General features: G+C 41.4%; 1 protein-coding gene across 3 annotated transcripts in view; it reads right to left on the bottom strand.

The window, feature by feature from the left end:
- Positions 1-2,052: 2,052 nt before the first annotated feature.
- The window catches only part of CD28 (CD28 molecule), a 34,250-nt gene continuing 11,896 nt past the window's right edge, over positions 2,053-24,406 (bottom strand). For 2 of the 3 annotated variants that reach the window (XM_061382187.1, XM_061382194.1), the window contains exons 2-4: positions 9,330-9,683; positions 8,954-9,078; positions 2,053-2,904 (exon numbers count right to left, since the gene is read on the bottom strand). In XM_061382187.1, the coding sequence (XP_061238171.1) occupies positions 2,776-2,904; positions 8,954-9,078; positions 9,330-9,683 (608 nt within the window). In that variant the 3' untranslated portion in view covers positions 2,053-2,775. Of the gene's footprint in view, positions 2,905-8,953; positions 9,079-9,329; positions 9,684-17,084; positions 17,178-24,406 lie in introns of all 3 variants that reach the window. The other variant, XM_061382181.1, reaches the window with a different exon arrangement.

Here is a 24,406-nt window from a genome sequence, read left to right as displayed (position 1 = left end):
TTTACTAGAAGGGTTTATCCCACACTTTTTTTAAATAACAGATTTTCTCTAGATTCATCACCAAAAGTAAAGCATACCTGCTCTAAACAGTTAAAGCACAAATTTAAAAACAGGTACATGGTAGTTCAGTAATTTTATCACTGAACACAGAACATCATGTACACTAAGTCTCTTTATATTGGCATGTTCATCCCCAAATAAGTGAGCTCACAATCAAAAATTACAGAAACACTGTTAATTATAAGACTCTTATAAAAATAGAAGCAAATGGCATTGTTTTCTTCACAACTGCCATATCTGAAACTGTAAAAGCCTTGCTCCAACCACTGTTTTTAAACCATTTCTTGGTTCATAGTAATAGTGAAAACGGACTTCCCTGTTAACATTTCTACTTTGGTTCTGTTCAGAGTGAGTAAGAGAAATCTAAAGTATGATTCATCTTCAGTAGACCTATTTTTCCCATCAGAAAATAAAACCATTTATTACCAAAGAGCAAATCTTTCCACTTTTTAAATTATTTTTTGTCATTACCCTTTCTAAAAATTCTCTAGCTCTATCCTTTTCTAATTCAATCTGATCACTTGGATTAAGGAACTCTGTATGCCAAGAGCCTGGCAATGTGTCACATGTGTCACATAAATTCAACAGTTCTTCCTCACCCAAGTACTGCTAGGTTTGACCTTCTTTGAAATAATTAAACTTATGGGAGGGAAACCCATTTTAAAATCAACTGAAGTACAATATCCTCTATCTGGAATTATAAGATTTCTATTCTTCCACATGTTACCAAAAAAAGTTAGAGGAGACCTCTTTATACACATAAAAGTGGGAGGCAGAACGCTGTACATTTTTATTACAAGCTAAAGTATTTTGAAACAGGGAATGTGAGGGAGTTTAGAGGCTCTCAAATTTTGTAGCACCTCATCCCTGGGTAGTGGGTTTAAATTTGTGTTATAACAGTCTTTTCTTTCTCAGGTCATTGCCCAGTTTAATTTTTATACATAGGTTATCTACACAACAATAATAATAGCTAACATATGTCAGGCATGGTACTACTTGTCAGCGACAAGCAGGGAAAAAAAGACAAACTTGGGGACATGCCCTCATGGAAAGGATAGTATAGAAATAAACTTTTTTGATCGTTATCTTCATTTTATAGTTGGAGAATCAGAGTTTTAGAAAGGCAGAGACTCTCCTGAGGCCAACTAGCAATAGAACTTGAACCAGGTCTGCGGCTGCTGCTAAGTCAATTCAGTCATGTCCGACTCTGTGCGACCCCATGGACTGCAGCCTACCAGGCTCCTCCGTCCATGGGATTTTCCAGGCAAGAGTACTGGAGTGGGTTGCCACTGCCTTCTCCACGAACCAGGTCTACCTGCCTCTAAAACCTAGACTTCTCCAACATCTGAATGAATCAAAGCACTGAACAAATTATAATGGAAACAGTCAAGCTGTTCTTCAAGGTCCCCAGACATACTCCAGTTGACTCAAACTGGAACCAGAAAAATATCCATAGTGTGTCCAGAGTCTGGCCTTGCAGAGTGTCTTGAGAACTTTGATGCTATCTCAAAAGCATCAAGTATTTTTCCATGTTGAAGGATCTCCAGGGTAAACAGGCAGCCGAACCACAGATTTCTGGAGCTCTGAGCCCTAAAGCCCAAAAATCCCAGAAAGGAGCTCTCATCATGGCTCCTTATGCCTGCTGTTTCTGGAAAACTCCCACCAAATGTTGGCCATCCCCTCAGCACATGGCAAGAACTGTGTCATTCCCTTCTGTTCTGCCTCCTTCAGAAGTTTCTCAGGACTCATCCTCCTGTTCTAATGGATGCTAACATCCTTCTTTCACAGCATCTTTACTTCTCCCTCCGGATGCGCCCTCTGCATCCCACTTTAGATTTCCATGCAGACAATAAAGAAACAAACTGTGCAGATCTAAAATACATGAAACAGAAGGGGCCCCTGTATGATTGGACTGAAACGAGCTGCTGAATAAATAGCCCTTCATCGTATTCAAATAATTTTTGACCTAAAGTGACCTTATTTCCTGACACATTCTTCCTTGGTGTGGGAGGACTACTTTATTCTTTCAAAATCATATTGTGAAGACTACATTGAGTTCCCATCATAGGGAGTAAAGAAAGCAAGTTGGTTTGCCTCCCATGACTAGAGAGAATCTCTTGGTCAAAATGACCAAATAGGACCAGAATTCAAAAAGAGTATCTACATCTTTACAAACTAAAACAGTATTAAATAGGAACTAAGTGGCTCATTTCATGAGTGAGAGACAGTGTTTTAATGGTTTTAAAAATGTTTACGTCTCACCACTCCTTCCCCATTTCTAACCTATCCCCACCTTAAATCCCCATTTCTTCAAAGGGAGTGATTCCCTAACTTCTTCTCCATCGAAAACGTCTTTCGACATCACACTTCGCTTGACCACAACGTGTGGGTGAGTTAGAAAGGAGTGGAACTGGAGGCAGATTTCTAGGCTTAACAGAATGCACTCACTTGTGGTTTTCCACCCCAACCTCTCAATCCAGTCAATAAATACACAGTGAGTTTGAATGTGGACTGTGGCACTAGTATTCCTTCGCTTCATCTCCGAGTCTCAAAATGACGTTCTTCGGTCTAGTCATTCAAGAAAATTTGGCATCAGTGGCCTAACAGGAGGCCAAGGTGGCTGGCTGAAGACAAGGCAGGCCTTTCCTATCCAGAGCAGTGGTGTTGAGCAGGTGAAGAGGGGCCAGCCGGCTTGCATCTGGATAGGCGTCCGTGTCAGGAGCGGTAGGCCGCAAAGTCCCGTGCCGGCGCATAGGGCTGGTAGTGCCTCCGGGTGGGCCCTGGCCTGCGGGGGGTCATGTTCATATAGTCGCTCTGAAGCATCCTGTTTCTCTTATTCTTCATCTGTGAAAAAAAAGAAGTGTCATTGAGAAGGGGGCAGGACACAGAGAGAGGTGTCTGGGGAGGAGTTCTAAGATTTGGGGACAACCACGCAGAGCATGGCCAGTCAAATGAAGCCATGAGTTCACTGAGCACCTTGGACTTGGATGGTTAATCCAACCCAACTACTTTGGACTTTTCCAAATTAACTTGAAAATTTTGAATCGAAGAAAGTGTTTTAGAGAAAGGCACCTGTGTATTCTCAATGCAGCCATGTGAATGAATTCCAAAAGCATGTCTAATTAACATATCAACCGTTGATACGTGAATATTCTTAAAGGTCCTTCCTCCTTTGAAAAGGTTAAGTGTCCCCATGGCAATCTTCTTACATTCACCATTTGCTTAAAGAAGCCATTTTTCCCCATAATTAACCAGAGGACTGTCAGCCCGCCAGAGTCTGGAATGGTCACAAATATATAGCAGTGGAGTCCAGATTAATTGAGTGTTACATTCTAGGCAACTTGTTACATTCCTGTTCCTTTGTGTGTATGTACATTTCCATTAGGGTTTCCCTGGTGGCCCAGATGGTAAAGAATCCACCTGCAATGTGGGAGACCTGGGTTCAATCCCTGGGTTTGGAAGATCCCCTGGAGGAGGGCATGGCAACCCACTCCGTTAAAGACAACAGCATCATTCATCTCCGTTCCTCAGACTCAGCTCCCTCTGGATGAAGTTCTACCAGGGCTGAGGGAAATAGGCATGATACTAACCCTGGAACAAGAGCTATATACACCATGAACCTTAGCAAAGTTTTGACTGAGGGTTAAGAACATCTTTTCTGGATCAATGTGCTGGTAAAATTTACTTGTTTGATAAAAGACCCATAAAAATTCTAAAAATAGAAAGCCATCCAGATTTCTGGATTCAGAGTTCTCTAAAATGAAAAAAAAAAAAAAAGTCTATTTCTTGGCATAGGCCTGATACAAAAGTAAACACGTTTGACAGAAATGTCATGAACACCTGAATAAGTAAGCGAAAGACTGGCCTTATTTCCATGCACTCCTACCTGACCCCTTCCCATCTTCTTTGTCAAAGGGCCATGAGTTAAGTGCTGAAGGTTGGCAAAACACTTGTTTTCAGCCTCATCTTTTGAACTCTCAGCTGCATTCTAGATGATCCACTACTCTCTCCTTTCTGAAACGCTTCTGTTTTGCCTTCTGTGAGATGGTACCATCCAGGTTTCATCCTACCTCCCTGGCCACTGCCTCCTTGCCTCCTTTGCAAACTCATTCTTCCCTAACTAGACATTCAGTGTTAGAGTTCCTCATAGTCCTAGGCATTCTCCTCTACTCATCCTCTCTCCTAGGCAACTTCATGCACATTCACAGCTTCAGTTATCACCTATTCACCTGAATTTATATCTCTGGATTAGACCTCAAAGGTGCTTTAAACTCTACATGGTCAAAGGCATGAAGGCTGGTCCCTACTGGTGTTTCCCATCCCAGTGAGTGACACTATTCTACATATAGTTGCCCAAGCTAGACCTCCTAAGCCTCATCCTTGACACCTCCAGTTCCCTTATCTCCTGTCCCAGGGGACATCTGACAACATCTGAAGACATTCTGGGTTGTCACAAATAGGACGAGTGCTACTGGTCTCTAGTGGGTCAAGGCCAAGGATGCTGCTCAACATCCTACATTGTACAAGGCAGCTCCTGACGACAAAGTCTTATCCAGCTCAAAATGTCAGTAGTGCCAAGACCAAGAAATCCTGATCTGAAAAGTCTGATAATGACAAAGAAAGGAATGAAAAGGAAGCAATGGATACAAATACATCATCAAGTTAGAATGAGTATTGTTAGACTGTTTGGGTCCTTCTTCTCGCTCATACTCAGAGATGACTGATGATCAGAGCCTGGGTGACCAGGAGGATAGTGTTCCATCCACTGGTATAAGGCAAGAAGAGAGGTGAAGTAGATTTAAGAGCGGCTCTCAATTCAGTTTTGGTTATTTGGGATTTGAGATGATGGACGGATTATCTAGCTGGAAGTAAGAAGAGGACAGCATTATACAGACATAACTGGGGGATTCATTCAGAGAGATAGCTATGGAAACCAAGTGTGTGAGGGAAGTTGCCCTTGAAACATCTTGGTTCTACATCCTTTCAATAAATAAAAGACTAGAGTCCTCTTGAGTACAGGGTTATGGCAGGGAAGAAGTGAGGCAAGGAACTGCCCTGAAATAAATGTGAAAGGCTGCTGCTGATATCCTGGGAGGCAGGATAGTACTTACTTAGTAAGTTAGTACTTACTCTAACTTTGAGCACTCCTCTTGCCAGAGTTCTAAGGACAGTATTTGCCTCTGGACACTCAAATTAAACTATAGCCAATTAGAAGGACCCCCATAATGAAGATGTCTTGATTCTGAAGTTCTCTGGAGTGCACCAAAATTATGAAAAATCTGCTGCAGTCCGCTCCCATGCTTACCCTCTTGCTGTTATCAGATAGCAGATTTAGTCATTTTCACCCTAACTGTAAATACAACAGTGGGATAGAAATGACACATGCATGGCTGGGAACAGTAAACAGAACCCACAGTGTCCATGAGCATGTAGCATATGTGTAAATGTGTGCAGAGCACTGACTTTACATGCCTGGGTGACTAAGTCACTCAACACTTCACCATTCACTCTCTGCCACAGACATGTGATTTTGATTTCAGGACCACTCCTCCCTTTCTCTTCCTCCTACCCAATCCTTACACATTCATTTCTTGGAAGCAGCAGAAAGACACAGGTAAACATAAGACAATGTATTTAAAAGACATGGTCTTCAAGAACCCACTGGAGGGACTTCCCTGGTGGCCCAGTGGTTAAGAATCCACCTTGCAATTCAGGGGATACAGGTTTGATCCCTGGTCAGGGACTGAAGATCCCACATACTGCTGAGCAACTAAGCCCAGGTGCAGCAAGTACTGAAGCCCAAACTACAGATCCATGTGCGGCAATGTAAGACCCTACATGATGCAACTAAGAGCCGTTGCAGCCAAATTAATTCATTATTAATAATTGATTTTTAAAAGCACACCCACTGGATTTAAAGACAGATACTACCTGTACACACATTCCCCACATTCCCCACAGTGTGATTTATGGAGGAGAAAACTGTTTTTCAAATGTTCCTTTAGACTAAGAAGGAGAATGGGCTTACCAGCTCCATGGAGCAAATGGAGGATTGAGTGAGGGTAACAGGTGCTGGTCTGTGGCTGCCTGGCAGAGGGGAGCTCTTTGTTTACTCAAATGTCAGCAACAGGTCAAGAACTGAGATAGCATTTGCAGCTGCTCCCAAAAACCCACTCAGCCTAGAACTGCTTAAGGCAGTACATCACAGGTCCTCGGGAAGTTCCGGAAAACAGCAGCTTACACCAAGGCACAGTGCAGACCAGCCAAAAGTAGGATCCTAGAAAAGTGCCCCCGAAATGGCTAAACTCTAGGGACTCCTAATGATCCGCCTGCCTGTCTCAGTAAGGTGCTGGTTACTTGAACAGTAACAGTATTGGGAAAAGACAAGCCCAGGGAAAAATCCTGTGTTATTCAATAAAGTATACAGATATATTTATTTCATCCCCTTTTGGTCAGAAAGTACAAACACCTATGTTTGAGATGCAAATAAAAGTTACTTCTTATTGAGTAACCTCATTAACCACAAGAGGCCACAGAAGAAGATAAGGTATACCAAGCACCGAGACGTCCCAATTTTCAGGGAGCTCATGAGACAGAAAGAGACCAGAATAAGTTTGCTCAAGACAAAGCAAGATGAACCTCACTAGGAGTTAGTGTTAGGCACTCAGTCATGTCCGATTCTGTGTAACCACATGGACTGTAGCCCATCAGTTTCCTCTGTCCATGGAATTCCCAGGCAAGAATACTGGACTGGGTAGCCATTCCCTTTTCCAGGGGATCCTCCTGACCCAGAGATCAAACCCAGGTCTCCCACATTGCAGGCAGATTCTTTATCATCTGAGCCACCAGGGAAGCCCTAGGAATTAGTAGTGCTGCCAAAGAAAAATGTATTGCATTATGATATTTCCAAGTTGAAAATCTACTTTTTAAACACATTAAAAATGAGAAGCCACTTTTGTCCCTTTGGGTAATTCAAGCCACTTAGTATATTAGTTATATAATATAATTATAATATATAATTATATTATAGTTATATAATATATAACTTTTATATATTATAGTTATATAATTAGTTATATAATATATAACCTGGTTATACTCTACTGCATATTGACAATACATTTTAAATGGTGAGCAATACCCTTCTGGCCTCAAAAAGTTAAAACAGTTTCCAAAATTACTTTTCACAAAGCTAGGAAAGTACATTGACCTAGGTCAGCATGGTACAGGGGAGTACCTGTCCTGAAAATGTACCCCCAAAGACACTGCACCTGGATTTTAATTAAGAAGTTGTTATTTTAAGGGGATCAAGATAAAAACAGGAACTGAGTTTCTAAATTATATTGCTGACAAACTCCACAGAGGTTCAAAGATGGAAGGTATCTTGGATGAAGATAGCAAGATCCACAAAGATGAAGGGACTCAACTAACATCAGAGGAAGAACCTGAGCAAAATTTTATTACATAAAAGGCCCCCATCAAGGCTGGGCAAGTTGCAGAAGGCAAGGCAGGCAAATTGTCAAGATAATATCTGGTATAAAGGATTTCCAGGAACAAGCAGCCACTTTGGTGCTTACAGATCTTGCTGGAGGTACAGGTTAGGCAACAGGCTGCCTGACAAATGTCCATCTGCCCCTTAGTCTCCCCAAATGGGAGAAGCATGTGGGAAACAAGGGAGAGGCAAACTTTGGCCACAGACCAACAAGAGTTTAAAAGGATTACAGGCTGAATTCATCCTGGGCATGACTGTGAACCCAACTGTCCTCCCCCTCTACTCATGCCTGCCCAGCACCAAGGCTATAGTAAACAGGGTGGCTTCAACGTGACATGACTCCCAGAAATCACTGGTCCATGAACAAATCAGATGTATGGACTGTGCCTTCGAAAAGAGTATGGTGCTCCAGGCATACTCATTTAAGTCCTTAGTTTGGCCTCTCTAGGGGTTATCAATTCATAGGTATTCTAGAAACACTAAACTAAATGTATTTACTACCAGATGGATGGTGAATATCAAGAGAAATAGTCTTTATCCTTGAGGAACATACATCTCTTGTTGAGGAAATGATTCATGCATGCATCTGACTTCTAGAAAAAAAAATTCAAAGACAGTATGGAATAGTGCCACCCCATGTACACAAGAACAGCAAGCTTCTGAGTAAGAAAAGGAAAGAAAATAAGGAGGTCCCTGATTCACAGTATATATGGTTATCAATATGTGTTCAAACCTAGGCCAAAACTTCAATATTGAGGGTAGAGAAAAACACTGTAAGTTAATTGCATGAACAATTGCAAAAGTTTGTAAACTCCAATTCAGCAGTGAGAGCTCAGAACAGTCTAACTCCCATTATAGTTTCATAATGACAGCACCATACGTGGCCTCACAAAATTTAACTGCTTCAGAAGAGATAAAAATATGACTCAGATAAACAGACCTAGTTTCTTTGCTAGGTTTGAATGTGTAATTTCAGTAGTCAAATTTCTCATGATTTTTGACTATGAACAAAAATTGTTCATTGGCTTCAGTTGCTTAGATTCCCAAGTCACTTATGTTTTTATACATATTTTATATGTCATAATGACATTGCAAAATGGCAAAGAAAAGTAACTTTCTACCTTAATTTGTCCCCCACCCTAATTTGCCTGTTTAGCTTCTTACTTGCCTGGCCACCTAATCAATGGCTTCTGGAACATAAAACTCACATCAGATTTTTATTTCAGGTAAAACTGAATAGTCTAAAAGAGAATCTAGCAGGGAAACCTACTCAAACCTAGCAGAGAAAAAGAAAATAATCACATGTTAAAAGAAAAATAAGCCACATAGGCAAAATTCTTGAATATGTCCAATTGCTTATGCAATAGAAAAGTTACATGAAAGCAATGTTGCTTCTCTTACCCAGCAGTTAGAAAGAGCCACTGTTACTAGCAAGCTATAGAAAACTAGGACTCCGTTTACCACCACCAAGGCCCAAAATGGCTTAGAAGACTCAGGAGACCGGGGAGATGGACAAAGATGTTTCTCTGAAAAATAGAATAGAGTACATTAAATGATATGGGAATGGCATTTGAGTACATTTCCTTCCTTCTTCCCAGGGCAGAATGTGAGAGGAAACAAAATACGCAAAATATCACTAGCTTAACATGTGTAGACCTCCTCTCTGGTTTTCCTCTTTGGGAGTTAGCCAACCCCCACCACTGATCATGACCTAGTTTTCAAGACTGTAGTTGAAAACCGTTACTTGAGAGCAGACATTGGCCAAGTGGTACATTACCTTTCACATGGATAATGGTCCCATTACTCTTCTCATTGTCTATGTAAGGAGGAGGATAAAGAACCTCAAGTTTGCAGAAATAAATATCTGTTTGGTTGACATACAGATCCTGGAGGTAGAAAGTCACCGTTTCATTGCCTACTTTCACGGTGCAGTTGAATTCCTTATTTGTTGACTGAAGTGGATGGGAGTGGTTTCCATTCACAGCACAGACCTCCACAGCGCTATCTGCTCCCTTATAAAGGGATGCCCGGAACTCCTTTGAGAAGAGGTTGTACGTGTACTTGCAGCTGAGGTTGACCTCATTGTCGTTTACCACAAGCATGGGCGACTGCTTCACCAAAATCTTGTTTTCTGGAGGGGCAGAAAATCATTTGTTTAAAAAAAGAGTATAAAGACTTAAGAAAGATAAAGAGGGAGAGAGAGATGGGGATGGGAGGAGAGACAGAAGGGGAGAAGAAAGCATGGATAGTTTGGACTCCATCCTAAGTTCTATTTGTCACTGGCTTGCTTCATGGGCTTCTCAGGTGGCTCCGTGGTAAAGAATACACTTACCAACACAGGAGATGCAGGTTTGATCCCTGGGTTGGGAAGATCCCCTGGAGAAAGAAATGTCAATCCACTCCACTATTCTTGCCTGGGAAATCCCATAGGCAGGCTACAGTCCACACGGTTGAAAAAGAATCAGACATGACTTAGCGAATAAACAACAACAGCTTGTTTCATAAGTTGCTTCCTCTCTTTAGCCTCAATTTTTTAATACATGGTGACTGCTGAGCAAAATAAAAATTCTAGGTTTATTAACTTTCTCTAAGTGAAAAATGGGTGAGAAATGGGGTGTTAAGGTTACTCAAAAGTTAATATAGGTAACATATATAACCAGTATTAATAATTAATAATAGTATTGTGTGATTTCTTAGATTTTGAAGCACTTTTCAATATAACATCTCATTTTTTTCTTCCTTCAGGTCCATAAGGAAGGAGGGCATGTATCATAAGATGAAACTGAAAACCAGGGCTACTTTGTAGTAGAATTGGGACTTAGAGACTAGCTCTGACTCTAACAAACCATGCTAACTTTCTAATTTGTAAGTAATTAAAGTAATGGAACACACACAGAAAAAAGAATATACGAACTTTTTTTTTTTCCTGAAATCAAGATACGTTAATTAACAAACAGATCTCCAACAAAGACTTTCTCTTGGCAGACAAAGACACAGGAGCTCTTTGGGAGATAATTACACTGAATGTTTACATTTGGATATTATTTGCATTCTCCTTTGAATGGAACAGTGGAGTATGTTGGAAGGCACTTGGAAGGCAGAAAGTGGCCTTCTGTTGGTATTGAACACCACAGCTATGTATTTGGAATTTTTGAATCTATGCTGAGATTTCTAACATGTTAATCATGCTTAATTGTATTAATTTACTAATCAAGTGGTTTACTTGAAAGTGGCTTTTAACACCTGATATAGATAAACAAGTAGATTTGTATTGATATTTTAAGCTATGATTCATCCTTTTATGAAGGAATGTAAGTGTTTTGAAACATTTTTATTTTATTGTCCATTCCAAGAATAGGATAAGGAGGTAACAAAAATGTCACCCAACGAATTTATCCTCTATAGCAAATTCTGAAGGCAACCTTCCAAGACACTTGCATATTTATTTCTTTAAATCACAGAAGATGGAAGAGGCCCAAGAGGCCCACAAGAGTTATTTCTCTAGTCTGTCTTATACCTTTATGTTATCCTCAGTAAATGATCAAAGAATTTGGAGACCGCCTAGTTCTGTCTCTTTTAAGCAAAGAACCTGAAATCTGCTTAAGGAAAGAAAGCATATCTATTCTAGCTTGTTTTTTTCCCCACTATATCCCCATTCCCTAGCACATGACATTATATTCCCTTTTCTAGTAGTGACTATATGAGACCTAGAAACATTGGATGATCTACCTGGTATCACTGAGCAGATGGTGAGCAAAGTGAAGACTAAATCCCAAGTAAATTACAATCACTTGAAAAAGAGGCCACTGAAGCACTGAGAGTCAACTTTGCAACCAAGACTTTCCAAAATTATCTAAAGTCATAAATCACTTGGTGTCTTTGATTTAAAATTCAACACAAAATACATTTTTTTTCCTATTGCTTTGAGGTATACTAACAATTGTCTACCTATTTGCATTTTTTGAAAAGGGTTATTTGAAGCAATACACCCACATATCCATACTGAAGGGTCAATAAAATAATCTCTTAAAATGAAATTTACAGTTGAAACTGGATTTGAATCCATGAAAGTTATGACCAACCTAGATAGCATATTCAAAAGCAGAGACATTACTTTGCCAACAAAGGTCCGTCTAGTCAAGGCTATGGTTTTTCCAGTGGTCATGTATGGATGTGAGAGTTGGACTGTGAAGAAAGCTGAGCATCGAAGAATTGATGCTTTTGAACTGTGGTGTTGGAGAGGACTCTTGAGATTGCCTTGGACTGCAAGGAGATCCAACCAGTCCATCCCAAAGGAGATCAGTCCTGGGTGTTCATTGGAAGGACTGATGCTAAAGCTGAAACTCCAATACTTTGGCCACCTCATGCGAAGAGCTGACTCATTGCAAAAGACTCTGACGCTGGGAGGGATTGGGAACAGGAGGAGAAGGGGACGACAGAGGATGAGATGGCTGGATGGCATCACTGACTCGATGGACATGAGTTTGGGTGAACTCCAGGAGTTGGTGTTGGACAGGGAGACCTTGGGTGCTGCAATTCATGGGGTCGCAAAGAGTTGGACATGACTGAGCGACTAAAATGAACTGAACTGAACTGAACTGAACTCAAGTATTTTGTTTCTGCTTTGGGGAAAACAAAGCTGCATAGATCACTAATAGACTTTCATCTCCTGCACATGCCTGCACGCTCAGTCATGGCCGACTTTTTGTGACCCCCATGGACTATATAGCCTACCAGGCTCCTCTGTCCATGAAATTTTCCAGGCAAGAATAATGAAGTAGGCTGCCATTTCCTACTCCCAGAGGTCTTCCCAACCCAGGGATTGAACCTGCATCTCCTGCATTGGCAGATGGATTCTTTACCACTGTGCCACTACATCGTTCTCAGTCCTAGTTGCACACCTAGAACCTGTCCCTGGGGACTTCCCAGGGAGAAGTGGTTGAGAATCTGCCTTGCAATGCAGGGGACTCTGGTTTGATCCCTGGTTGGGGAACTAAGATCCCACATGCTGAGGAACAACTGAACCCAAGTGCCCCGAAGCCTACACGCCACCACTAAAGAGTCCATGCGCTGCAAGGAAAGATCTTCCATGATGCATGGAAGATCTCACCTGCCCAACTAAGACCCAACACAGCCAAATAAACAAATAAATAAAATTTGTCACAAAAGAAGAAAAACACGTGCTTGACTCCCATTCCCAGAAATTCTAATTTAATTGGCTAATGCTGGTGGGGGATGGATTGATTCTTTTCATGTTTTATTTTTTATAACTTATTTAGATATAATTCAGCTTCCCTGATAGCTCAGTTGGTAAAGAATCCACCTGCAATTCAGGAGACCCTGGTTCAATTCCTGGGTCAGGAAGATCCACTGGAGAAGGAATAGGCTACCCACTCCGGTATTCTTAGAATTCCCTTGTGGCTCAGCTGGTAAAGAATCTGCCTGCAATGCAGGAGACATGGGTTTGATCCCTGGGTTGGGAAGATACCCTAGAGAAGGGAAAGGCTACCCACTCCAGTATTCTGGCCTTTAGAATTCCATGGACTGCAGTCTATGGACCTGCCTCTTGAGAAACCTATATACAGGTCTGGAAGCAACAGTTAGAACTGGACATGGAACAATAAACTGGTTCCAAATAGGAAAAGGAGTATGTCAAGGCTGTATATTGTCACTCTGCTTATTTAACTTATATGCAGAGTACATCATGAGAAATGCTGGGCTGGAAGAAGCACAAGCTGGAATCAAGATTGCCAGGAGAAATATCAATAACCTCAGATATGCAGATGATACCACCCTTATGGCAGAAAGTGAAGAGGAACTAAAAAGCCTCTTGATGAAAGTGAAAGAGGAGAGTGAAAACGTTGGCTTAAAGCTCAACATTCAGAAAACGAAGATCATGGCATCTGGTCCCATCACTTCATGGGAAATAGATGGGGAAACAGTGGAAACAGTGTCAGACTTTATTTTTCTGGGCTCCAAAATCACTACAGATGGTGATTGCAGCCATGAAATTAAAAGACGCTTACTCCTTGGAAGGAAAGTTATGATCAACCTAGATAGCATATTCAAAAGCAGAGACATTACTTTGCCAACAAAGGTCCGTCTAGTCAAGGCTATGGTTTTTCCAGTGGTCATGTATGGATGTGAGAGTTGGACTGTGAAGAAAGCTGAGGGCCGAAGAATTGATGCTTTTGAACTGTGGTGTTGGAGAAGACTCTTGAGAGTCCCTTGGACTGCAAGGAGATCCAACCAGTCCATCCCAAAGGAGATCAGTCTTGGGTGTTCATTGGAAGAAATGATGCTAAAGCTGAAACTCCAATACTTTAGCCACCTCATGCGAAGAGTTGACTCATTGCAAAAGACTCTGATGCTGGGAGGGATTGGGGGCAGGAGGAGAAGGGGAGACAGAGGATGAGATGGCCGGGTGGCATCACCGACTCAATGGACATGAGTTTGGGTGAACTCCAGGAGTTGGTGTTGGACAGGGAGGCCTTGGGTGCTGCAATTCATGGGGTCGCAAAGAGTCGGAGACAACTGAGCAACTGAACTGAACTGAACAGTCTATGGGGTTGAAAAGAGTTGGGCATGACTGAGCGACTTTCATGTTCAAGATATAGTTCATATACCATAAAACTCACCTTTTTTAAAAGTTCACCCTTTTAAGTATACAATTCAATGACTTATTACAGTCACAAAGTTGTGAATGGATCATCACTGATTCCAAAATACTTCATTACTCCCCCCAAAAGTCTCATACCCATTAGCCGCCCCTCCGCATTCCTTCTTTTTTCCAGCCCTTGGCAATCACTAATCTATTTTCTATCTCTATGGTTTACGTATTCTGGAATTTCATATAAATGGGATCATACGGTCTGTGTTCTTTTATGTCTAGCTTCTTTCACATAGCATGTTTTCAAGGTTGATCTCTGTTGTACCATGTATCAGAATTTCATTCCTTTTCGTGGCCAAATGATATCCCACTGTATGGATATACCACATTTTGTTTTTTCATTGATCAGTTGTTCCCACTAATTGGCTATCTTATATAAGGCTGCTGTGAACATGCACAAGTTTCTGTGTGGATGAACCTTAACAATCCTCTTGGGTGTGTGCCAGGAGTGGAACTGATGGTCATTATGGAAACTCTATATTTAACTTGTTAAGGAACTGCCAAAATGTTTTCTAAAACAACTGCACCATTTTACATTCCCACCAGCACCGTATAAGGGTTCCAATTTCTCCACATGCTTGCCAACACTTGTTGCTGTCCATCTTTTTTTATTATAGCCATCTTAGAGTTGTGAAGTGGTATTTCTTTATGGTTTGATTTGCATTTCCCTGATGACTAATGATGCTGAGCATATTTTCATGTACTTGTTAGCCATCTGTATATCCTTTTTAGTGAAACGTCTATTCAGATCATTTGCCCATTTACCTGCATTATCTTGTTAGTATTGAGTTGTCGGAGTTTTTTACATTTTTGACGCATGTTCCTTTATCAAGATATGTGATTTGCAAATATTTTCTCCTGATTCTGTGTCGCCTTTGGTATTAGTTTAATAATTCCCCCAGGTGATTCTAATATTCAGTCAGGATTGAAAACCGCTATAGCCTAACAGAGTTCTCAAGCTGACAGCACATTAGTCACCTGGGCACTTAAGAAACTCTTGATTCTTGGGCCAATTAAATCAGAATCTTTGGGTATAGGACCCAGACATCAGTATATTTTAAATTTCTCAGGAGATTCTAATGTGCAGTCAAGTTGAAGAACCAGTGGCTTAACAGTTGAAACTCATTTCTTACCCCCAATTCATGGGCTTCCACAAGCTTTTCCAACCTCATTTCCTCAAACCAAAAGCCTCCAGGTTAGCCAGATCATCTAAGGTACCTCCCCAGGACACACTGTGAGTAGTGTGTCTTCCCAGGACTCTCTGTGTACTTTGCTCAGTGACTCCTTGGCCTACAGTGTCTCTCCCTTCTTAGGTCTCCAAACTATTACTCTCTTTTCTACATTTTGAATATCTCTGGTTTCAGAGGCTTCCAGTTGTTTAGCTTTTGATCTGCACGTATTTTCTCTACACCCCTAGTTTCCAAGTCTCCTTTGAGCAAGGACAAGAGGTTACACTTTTTTGTACAATACTGTCTGAATAAGGGAGTCTCATTAAATAATTGACAAGTGAAAGACGGTGATAGGACTGTACGATTCTTAGCAGCTAACTCTGCCTAGCATCTCATTAAGTCCTTATTCAAAATCTGTGTCTCAATAGCAACTTTAACTTCATTTATTATTCACCCTAACAAATACTCTCTAAAAGCACTGAGAAGTTAACATGTTAAGACTCCAAAAGTTCAGCTTGTCTTGATTGGGAAATCCAACTCATCTTTTGTTTTATTTTCCATGGCCTTTTTCTTTGCTTACTTAGAAAGAATCACTGGGTTGGTTCTGACTAGAAGAATCAACCCCAGCAAGAAATGCTAGCATTGCCACTCCTTTTCAGGTTAGGTATCTGTATTTCTGCCTATTGAGGACCCCAGAAAGTGTGGTTCCATGACTAATTACTTGAATTTTATTCTAATGAGCATTCAAATTCTTCCTGATATTCCTTTGAAAGCTGATGTAAGAAAAAAACATGAGAATATAATTTCTTTGCAGAGATTTTTTTAAAAGGAGGGTGCAGAGGCGGGCGCATGGGCAAGAAAACTGAGTAAGGCTAAAGAGAAATCCTGGGTCATTGGTCAGTTTGGCTTCCTCCTCCAGCACCCACAGTGACATGGAGAGGGAAGCAGGAAGAGAAGCTCAAGCATCTACACTCCAGGAGTTGCTTAGTGCATCTTGATAACCCAGGTGTGACACCCTTCCAAGATGCACTGGGAGAGAGAAACCAATTTCCCAAAGGGGAGCAGGGCTCAGTTTCTGTCCTTGGACAGCTCAGAATCTGGTGGGGAACAAAAGATACATAAACAGACAGCTCCTTTTTTTTTTTTTAATTGGAGGATAGTTGCTTTACAATGTTGTGTTGGTTTCTGCCGTACAACAATGTGAATCAGCTCTAAGTATACATATATCTCCTTCCTCTAGCGCCTCCTTCTCACTCCACCTTCCATCCCACTCCTCTAGGTTGTCACAGAGTACAAAGCTGAGTTCCCTGTCCTGTACAGCAGCTTCCCACTAGCTGCTGTATTTTACACATGGTAGAGTGTATATGTCAATACTACTTTCAATTCATCCCACCCCCTCTTTCCCCTACTGTGTCCACAAGTCCGTTCGCTATGAACAGACAGCTACTCTAAAAACAGTGGCACAGTGATCTGCATTAGTGGGGGCAACGAGGGAGCCAGCTAAAGATTTCTGGACGAGGTGACTGCTGACCTGAGTCTTCTAAGGATTATGCATATGTTGATTCAGCACATTTTTATTAAGTAAAAGTTTCCTAGCTGAGTCTTTGTTTTAGGGAGGAGGTAGGGGACTGTGGGAAAGATAAAGACAAAGAGAAAAATACAGAGTAAGGCAGGTGTTGGGAATTGCACCTACCCCCATTTGCTGCACCTGAGTTGTTAAAGACAAGGTTGGCAAAGTGAGCACAGTTCAAAGCTTGGGCTCTCTCCTGCAGATGATGAGGACCTGCTGAAGGAGTTTAAGCAGAAGAGTCATACATACAAGTTTTCATTTTATATAGATCCCTGTAGCGTAAATGTGGAAGGTAAATTTAAGAGAACAAGAGTGAAAATATGGAGACCAGTTAGGATGCAATTGCAGTAGTCTAGGATCACTTTCCTGCATTGGAGAAGGAAATGGCAACCCACTCCAGTGTTCTTGCCTGGAGAATCCCAGGGACGGGGGAGCCTGGTGGGCTGCCGTCTATGGAGTCACACAGAGTCGGACACGACTGAAGCGACTTAGCAGCAGCAGCAGCAGGCAAGAGATGATAAGGGTCTGAACTATGGTTACAAAGAAGTGGATGAACTCAAGAAACACTTACAGGCTAAAATTGGCAGAACTCAGCATGGGTTTAGATGTGGTGAGTGAGGGAGTTAAAAATGCTGTCCTCAGACCACACAGACCAACCAGTAAGTAACCCTGTTTTCCTTTTGCCTATGTCTTCATTCATTACATGACCAGAATAGACAACTCAGAAACTGAGGGGACCTTTGGACATGTGGGCTGTGAGGAAGACATTCTTCCAGCCTAGGGGATCATTGCAAAGAAAAAGCAAATTACCTCAAAGCTTCCCAGGCCCACAGTCAACTCCATGGAGCTTAGTCAGTATTTGCTCTTTTTTCAGAAGGGAGAAGCAGTGGTCATCCTCTGCTTTCCTTCACAAAGCATAATACAGTGAGAGAACTGAAAGATATATTTTCTTTCTGTTCATCATGAAACCTCCAATTCAGACCTCAGTGGTGTTATTACTGGTCAATCAGATTTCTCCTGAGCCCACTCTCCTCCAGTACTACTTAAGGAAGAGCAACCCAAGATCCTAGTATTTAGGCTGGCTGTTACCATCAGTATTCTCCTGGCTAATGGCTTATCCAGCAATTGAGCAAGGGATAGAAAAGTGCCTTCTTGCATGACCCTTTCTACCAATATTTTGTTGAGAAAAAGCTCAAAAAATGGTTAAATGGCCATTTGAGGGAAAAGAGCTATCCAATTTATCTGTCAAGGTTTACTTTCCTCTCTCTTCCATATCAGCACATATCTTTTTAAAATTAGCAGCTATGCTTGAAGTAGTTCATTTAATATGTGCTAGCGTGGACAACAGCCTCCCAGTTTAAGGTTCAGGTTGAATTCATTCTGGCCAACAGAACCTCTTGTTTTTCAATATGTATAGTCATATGTTATTGACTATTGAGTCATAGTCAATAGTTATTCAATATGTATATTACAGTACTTGGTCCCACCTTGGTTTATTCATGTCCATCATTCAGAGAAGCCTAAGTGAGAAACCAGTTCATAGGACTTCAAAATCTACATCTGCTTTAGAGAAACACTAAAGGAAGGAGATTACTTTTGGTGCTAGAAAAAGATAATCAGTTGTTCTAAATAATACTGAATATATGTCATCACTATGACTTCCCATTGACACAATAATTCTGATTCCTCTTACTTTTTTCTTAAAATGGAGCGTGTGTAAAAAACGCACACGCCTTACTCTGTGATACTAAAGTAATAACATGGATCCATCAAAGCAACCAAAAACCAGAACCCCAAATGACATTTGGATTTGATACACATTTTGATTCTCTGAGTTTTAGGGATTCCACAGTACTTCAAATAATTTAGGACATATTATAAAATTCAAGGACCTATCTAGACTCAGAAGAAGAAACCAGAGAAATATTTAGCTTCCCCACACTAAGTTCTGTTTGATTCCTCTTTGCTTTCCAGTTAGTGCTAGGAGTGGAAAACATCCTTCTCAGATTAATTTTTTCTTAGCAGACCCACCCTTTTCCCTGGAAATAGTTGGTCTTCCATCTTGTGAATAGTTAGATAAGGTCTACCTAGGTCAAACCTACTAGATTAAAAGAGAGACATTGTCAATCCATCAGTTGTATTGGCTTCTGATCTCAAAAGATTGGCTTGACTGACATGTCTCTAATTGAATTGGCAAGTTGTTTTGATGATGAATTTAGTGCTTTGCTTTTCAAAGCCTTTCCTAGCAGCTAACCCAGCTAAAGGTGTGGAGACAGGAAGCAGTAACCTCAAACCTCTTTCCCTCACAACTCCTCCTTGACAACAGGCAACATGAAGAGTTAAGATGGGAGGTGAGAAGGTACTTATCTGCTGCTTATGAGCAAGGCAGTGAGAATTGAAAGATTTCCCACAGATAATCTGTGAATTTTGTGATATAGCTGACTTCTGGAAAATTGAAAGTTGCTTGTGCTTCCATGAGAAAGAGAGGAAGGGAGCTTGGTTACCAAAAACAAACAAAACAAAACTTTCCCTTTTGGCCTATTGTAAATGGGCCAATTACTATAAAAATAAACAATGCTCTGAACAGGTGGAGTGGATAACCATCTCTAAGGTGTGGTTTCAAACACCAGGGAAGGAACCCTGACCCTAAAAGGACACTCCCCACTGTTCAGTTAATGCTTTGATTTCAAAATAAAGTGAAGCCTAAAATGCAATGTGAGAAACATATTGACAAATTAGTACCTAGGGTCTATATTCATACAACTACAAAGTGCTTTCTCCTATTTTATCTCATATGAGCTCCACATTAACCTGTGAAATACAGGACAGTCATCTTTACACCCATTTCATAGATGAGGAAACAGGTCCAGAAGGTCTAATTCTTCCCCAAGGTTTCCGGACAAGTATGTGACCCTGAGGACTTGGCTCATGCCTCATGACTTCTAGTGTTCTTTTTTTTCTTAATTGAAGGATAATTGCTTTACAGAATTTTCTGGTTTTCTGTCATACATCAACAAGAATCAGCTATAGGATTCTTGTCAGCTATAGCAGCCATGTTCCCTCCCTCCCAAACCTCCTTCCCATCTCCCTCCCCATCCCACCCTTAAGCCTGTAACAGAGCCCCTGTTGAGTTCCCTGAGTCATACAGCAAATTCCCACTGGCAATCTATTTTACATATGGATTTGTAAATTTCCATGTTCTATTCCCTCCACTAGTTTGCATCAAAATTTCAACATAATTTCAGTGATTGTTTCTGCTGCTGCTGCTGCTAAGTCACTTCAGTCTGTGCAACCCCATAGACAGCAGCCCACCAGGCTCCGCCGTCCCTGGGATTCTCCAGGCAAGAACACTGGAGTGGGTTGCCATTTCCTTCTCCAAAGCATGAAAGTGAAAAGTGAAAGTGAAGTCACACAGTCATGTCCAACCCTTTGTGACCCCATGGACTGCAGCCTACCAGGCTCCTCCATCCATAGGATTTGCCAGGCAAGAGTACTGGAGTGGGGTGCCATTGCCTTCTCCAGTGATTGTTTCTAGACCTTCTCAAAGTTGGACTTGATAGTTGGATGGCACATAAGTGAGAATTAGGGAGGAGAATACTGTTGAGTAGAGGAGTCGGTGGAGTGGGCAGAGGACAGGACCAAGATAAGTTTCATTTTCTACCCTATTTTCCCGGAGCACCATCCTACAAAAAGTGTTCAGCTGGAAGGAAAGTTGGAGGTGATCTCAGCCAACCCCTTATTTTCAGAAGAGGCAACTGAAAACCAAGGAAGGAAATGGCTTTATAAACAAGGTCACACAAATTCTAGAAGAGCTAAGATATAATTTACGTATTCAGGATTCTAGGAGTAATGTATTAAATCATGAATGAATAGAAAACCAATTTTGTACATTTAGCAAGATTGACTTGATTTTATGGTCATATTTAGAAAAAGTCTGTCACCAAACTCACTTTGTCTCTACACAAAAGATCTTGCTTACAATGTCAGAGACTTCCTAAAGGTCATAGATAGAGCCCAGATAAGGCCTACAGACAGGATTGTCACTGAAATATCTCTTATCAGTTATTTCAGATCCACAAGCGATAATTATACCATTGAAACAATTCCATTTCAGCTTGCTCAAATGTCCAAGGGAGTTTGAAGACAAACATCGGTCAATACACAAAGTCACTTTCAGTCTATACGTCACTGGGCAAATCCTAACTTCAAGGCCTTTGTGAATTATACTTATTTGTCATGTTTAATTTACAATATTCCATCTTCCCATTTCTTTACCATAGCACCATAGAGAAATCCAATGGCATGCAGAGGCTGGTGAACCAAAATGGGAATAAAGGCTGCTGCAGTCGTGTCCGACTCTGTGCGATCCCATAGACAGCAGCCCACCAGGCTCCCCTGTCCCTGGGATTCTCCAGGCAAGAACACTGGAGTGGGTTGCAGACAGCACTTAAGACTGAAGGCTGTATTCCTTAACTGAAGTTAAGGAAGCACTAAAGAAGATAGAATACATGTTGGGTTTTTTCTTTTTTGGTCGTTTGTAAATAGTGCATTCTTTTCACTTTTTTTTTGTTGGTGTATAAATGCTTCACAATGTTGTGTTAATTTCTGCTGCACAACAAACCACATCAGCTATATGTATACATATATCCCCTCCCTCTGGAGCCTCCCTATCTCCCAGCTTCCCCCCTTTCCCACTGCAATCCCATCCCTATAGGTTTTCAAAGAGCACAGAGCTGAGCTCCCTGTGCTATACAGCATACATGTTTCTTTACCAACATCATTTTTCTTCAGAACTTCTTAAGAACTTCATTGGAGCCCATTTCTGTCAGGAAGATCCGCTGGAGAAGGAAATGGCAACCTACTTCAATATTCTTGCCTGGAAAATCCCATGGACAGAGGAGCCTGGTGGGCTACAGTCCATGGGGTCACAAAGAGTCAGACATGACTGAGCAACTAATACTTTTCTTCTGAACATCACAATCAGAATTTCTTCTGCCATTTAACAATCAGATTGTAAAGATCTTAATCACCTTGTTTCCTTTTTAAAAATTCTAACTGGACAGAATTTAGCATGTTAGGCGGGAACCAAAAAAAAAAAAAAATGAAATCCTTCTCTTCTCAACCATCTTGCCCTGCGATGTTTGTGAACAAACTATGAAGGTGACGCTGGTTCCCCTGGCACACAGAGCTGACGAAGTTACGTAACTTTCCTCTAAGCACATTTCCTGTTCACGCCTGGGATACCCTTCCACACGTGGCCATCTGACCACTGACTCCTTTTTCAGGCTCCACACGGGACAGGTGGCTCACAGTCCAGCCCAGTGTTTGCTCAGGAACTTAGAAGACAAACTGTGCTTCCTTGGAGGTCAGGGACACCCAGCCATCTTAGGCTCTGGTAACTCTAGCTGGTGGCTTGGTGTCACACAGATGTGAGAAAGAACACAAAACATTCAGGCTACAGCGTCTCTCACCATCCTTTTCAGTGAAAACAAAGAGGAAAACAAAGCTATCAAACTTTGAAAGGCTCCAGACTCTCTGAAATCCATATTAAAACAGGGAAATTAAAAAAGGGGTAATTCACACGATGTTTTCAAAATAACTTTGGTGTCATTTCATCTAGTTTTCTATTGACTGTCATCTTGAAACTCTCCTCATTTTCATAAGGAATAAATATTGATGGGAAGCCCCTCCCATCAAAAGGGCTTTGAGAAAGCATAGTCCATGTATGTATGCTTTGTCTCATTCAGAGAACAGCACACTCAAAACTGGGCAATAGGAGGTGAGTTATTTACAATAATAATAGAAAAAGACTGTTGGCAAAGGTTTGGAAGCACAAGATATATATCAGTTTGGCCAAAATGTTCACAGCTTACAGAAAAACCCAAATGAACTTTTTGGCCAACCCAATACTAGAAACCGTAGCTAAAAGCAGCAGAGTTATAACCACCCCCAGATCTAAAGGGACAAGGGGAGGGCAAGGTTCCCAGAATCAGAAGGAAAAGAGAGTCATGTAAAGGAGGCCACCATGACAGAAGCAATGACTTCTGTAGGGAAAAACAGTCAAGTCAAGCCACCAGCCCTGCCCAGGATTGTGTAAGCATCACTGTCAAGTTATATATGTACATTAAGTCTTACCAAGAGCAAGTGTGACTTTCAAACAAAACCTAAAGAGACCTTAGTTCAAACAAGTACCTACAATGACAGATGATAATAGCAACAGAAATAGAAGCTTCTATTGGCCCTCACCAGTCTAAGCACCACCTTTAGCCTTGATCTGTGTTTTCACACAGCCAGACACTGTACTGTAGAGGACAATAGTCCTTGGCCTTTTAAAAACTTGCTATGCTCCAGGCAATTGTCAGAAAGTAACTCAGAGGTCAGAGAGGGACAAAAAGTCCCATCCAAGCACCTAGATCTAAGGCACTAATTCTTGAGAGAGAAAAATTATCAATACGATCAATGAATACTTTCTGAAAAGAAATTTTGATGTGTCAGAAAATTACTCTTTGGTATTCCGACTTCTACCTTGACAATGTCAAGCTTTCACTCAGCAATTAAGTAATGAGGCCTACTGTACTAGGTTTCTGGGAGATGGGAAGATGTAAAAGATGCAGTCTCTTCCTTCTAGGAGAGATCCTAAGGCAGGCTCACAATTAGCTATGCTCCAAAGCCAGGTATGGTGTGTGAGGCCTGTAGAGGGTTACTGACACTTGTGCGGGAAGAGCCCTTGTTTCCAGACATGAGTCTGCTTTTGTGAAGACTGGGCTTTAACTGGGCCCTGAACTTCTGGGCAGATTTAGACAGGCTAAGGTGAAGGAAATGCCCTTTAGTGTAGGGGTTTATTGGGGATCAGCTGAACATTGTATCTACATAGAAGGAAAGTAAGTGAAGATGCCTGGTGCCTCATGGTGAGCTTTTGATGCCAAGAAAAAGGCACATAGATTTTACTAGAAAGGCAATGGGAGACACTGAAAACACCTGAGCTGATACTAAGGTAGTAAGCTCTCCTTTGGCAAGGTTAGCACAATAGCAGGGAACGCGTTAGCTAGGAGTGAGGGTGGGGCTGAGGGAGAGACAGGTAAGATCTGAGCCAACAGCATCCCTGTGAGCTCCTAGGGTCTGAGGCTCAGAGGCAGCAGCTGGGATAGAAAGGATGGGCGAGGTGTTGGTGTTGGGTTATGCTTGGTGATGGTGAACAGGAATCAAAATGACGTGTAGCTCATGGACTAGAGGGGAGACCAGGGACAAAATTAGCTAAATGAAGAGAGGAAATTTGTTTGGAAAAAAGCTGTTGGGTTTTACATATGTTGTGTTTGAAGGGTAGGTAAGACATCATAGAGGAAAAGTCCAGGAGTTTGACTAGTTGGACTAGACCTCAAGAAAATCAGAGATAGACACATACATTGAAATGTCATCTATATTAGGGCAATAGTTGTTATTAAACC

This window comes from Bos javanicus, chromosome 2, assembly GCF_032452875.1.
Source record: "Bos javanicus breed banteng chromosome 2, ARS-OSU_banteng_1.0, whole genome shotgun sequence".
NCBI classification, from domain to species: domain Eukaryota; kingdom Metazoa; phylum Chordata; class Mammalia; order Artiodactyla; family Bovidae; genus Bos; species Bos javanicus.
This window is presented reverse-complemented; position numbering and strand designations above follow the sequence as displayed.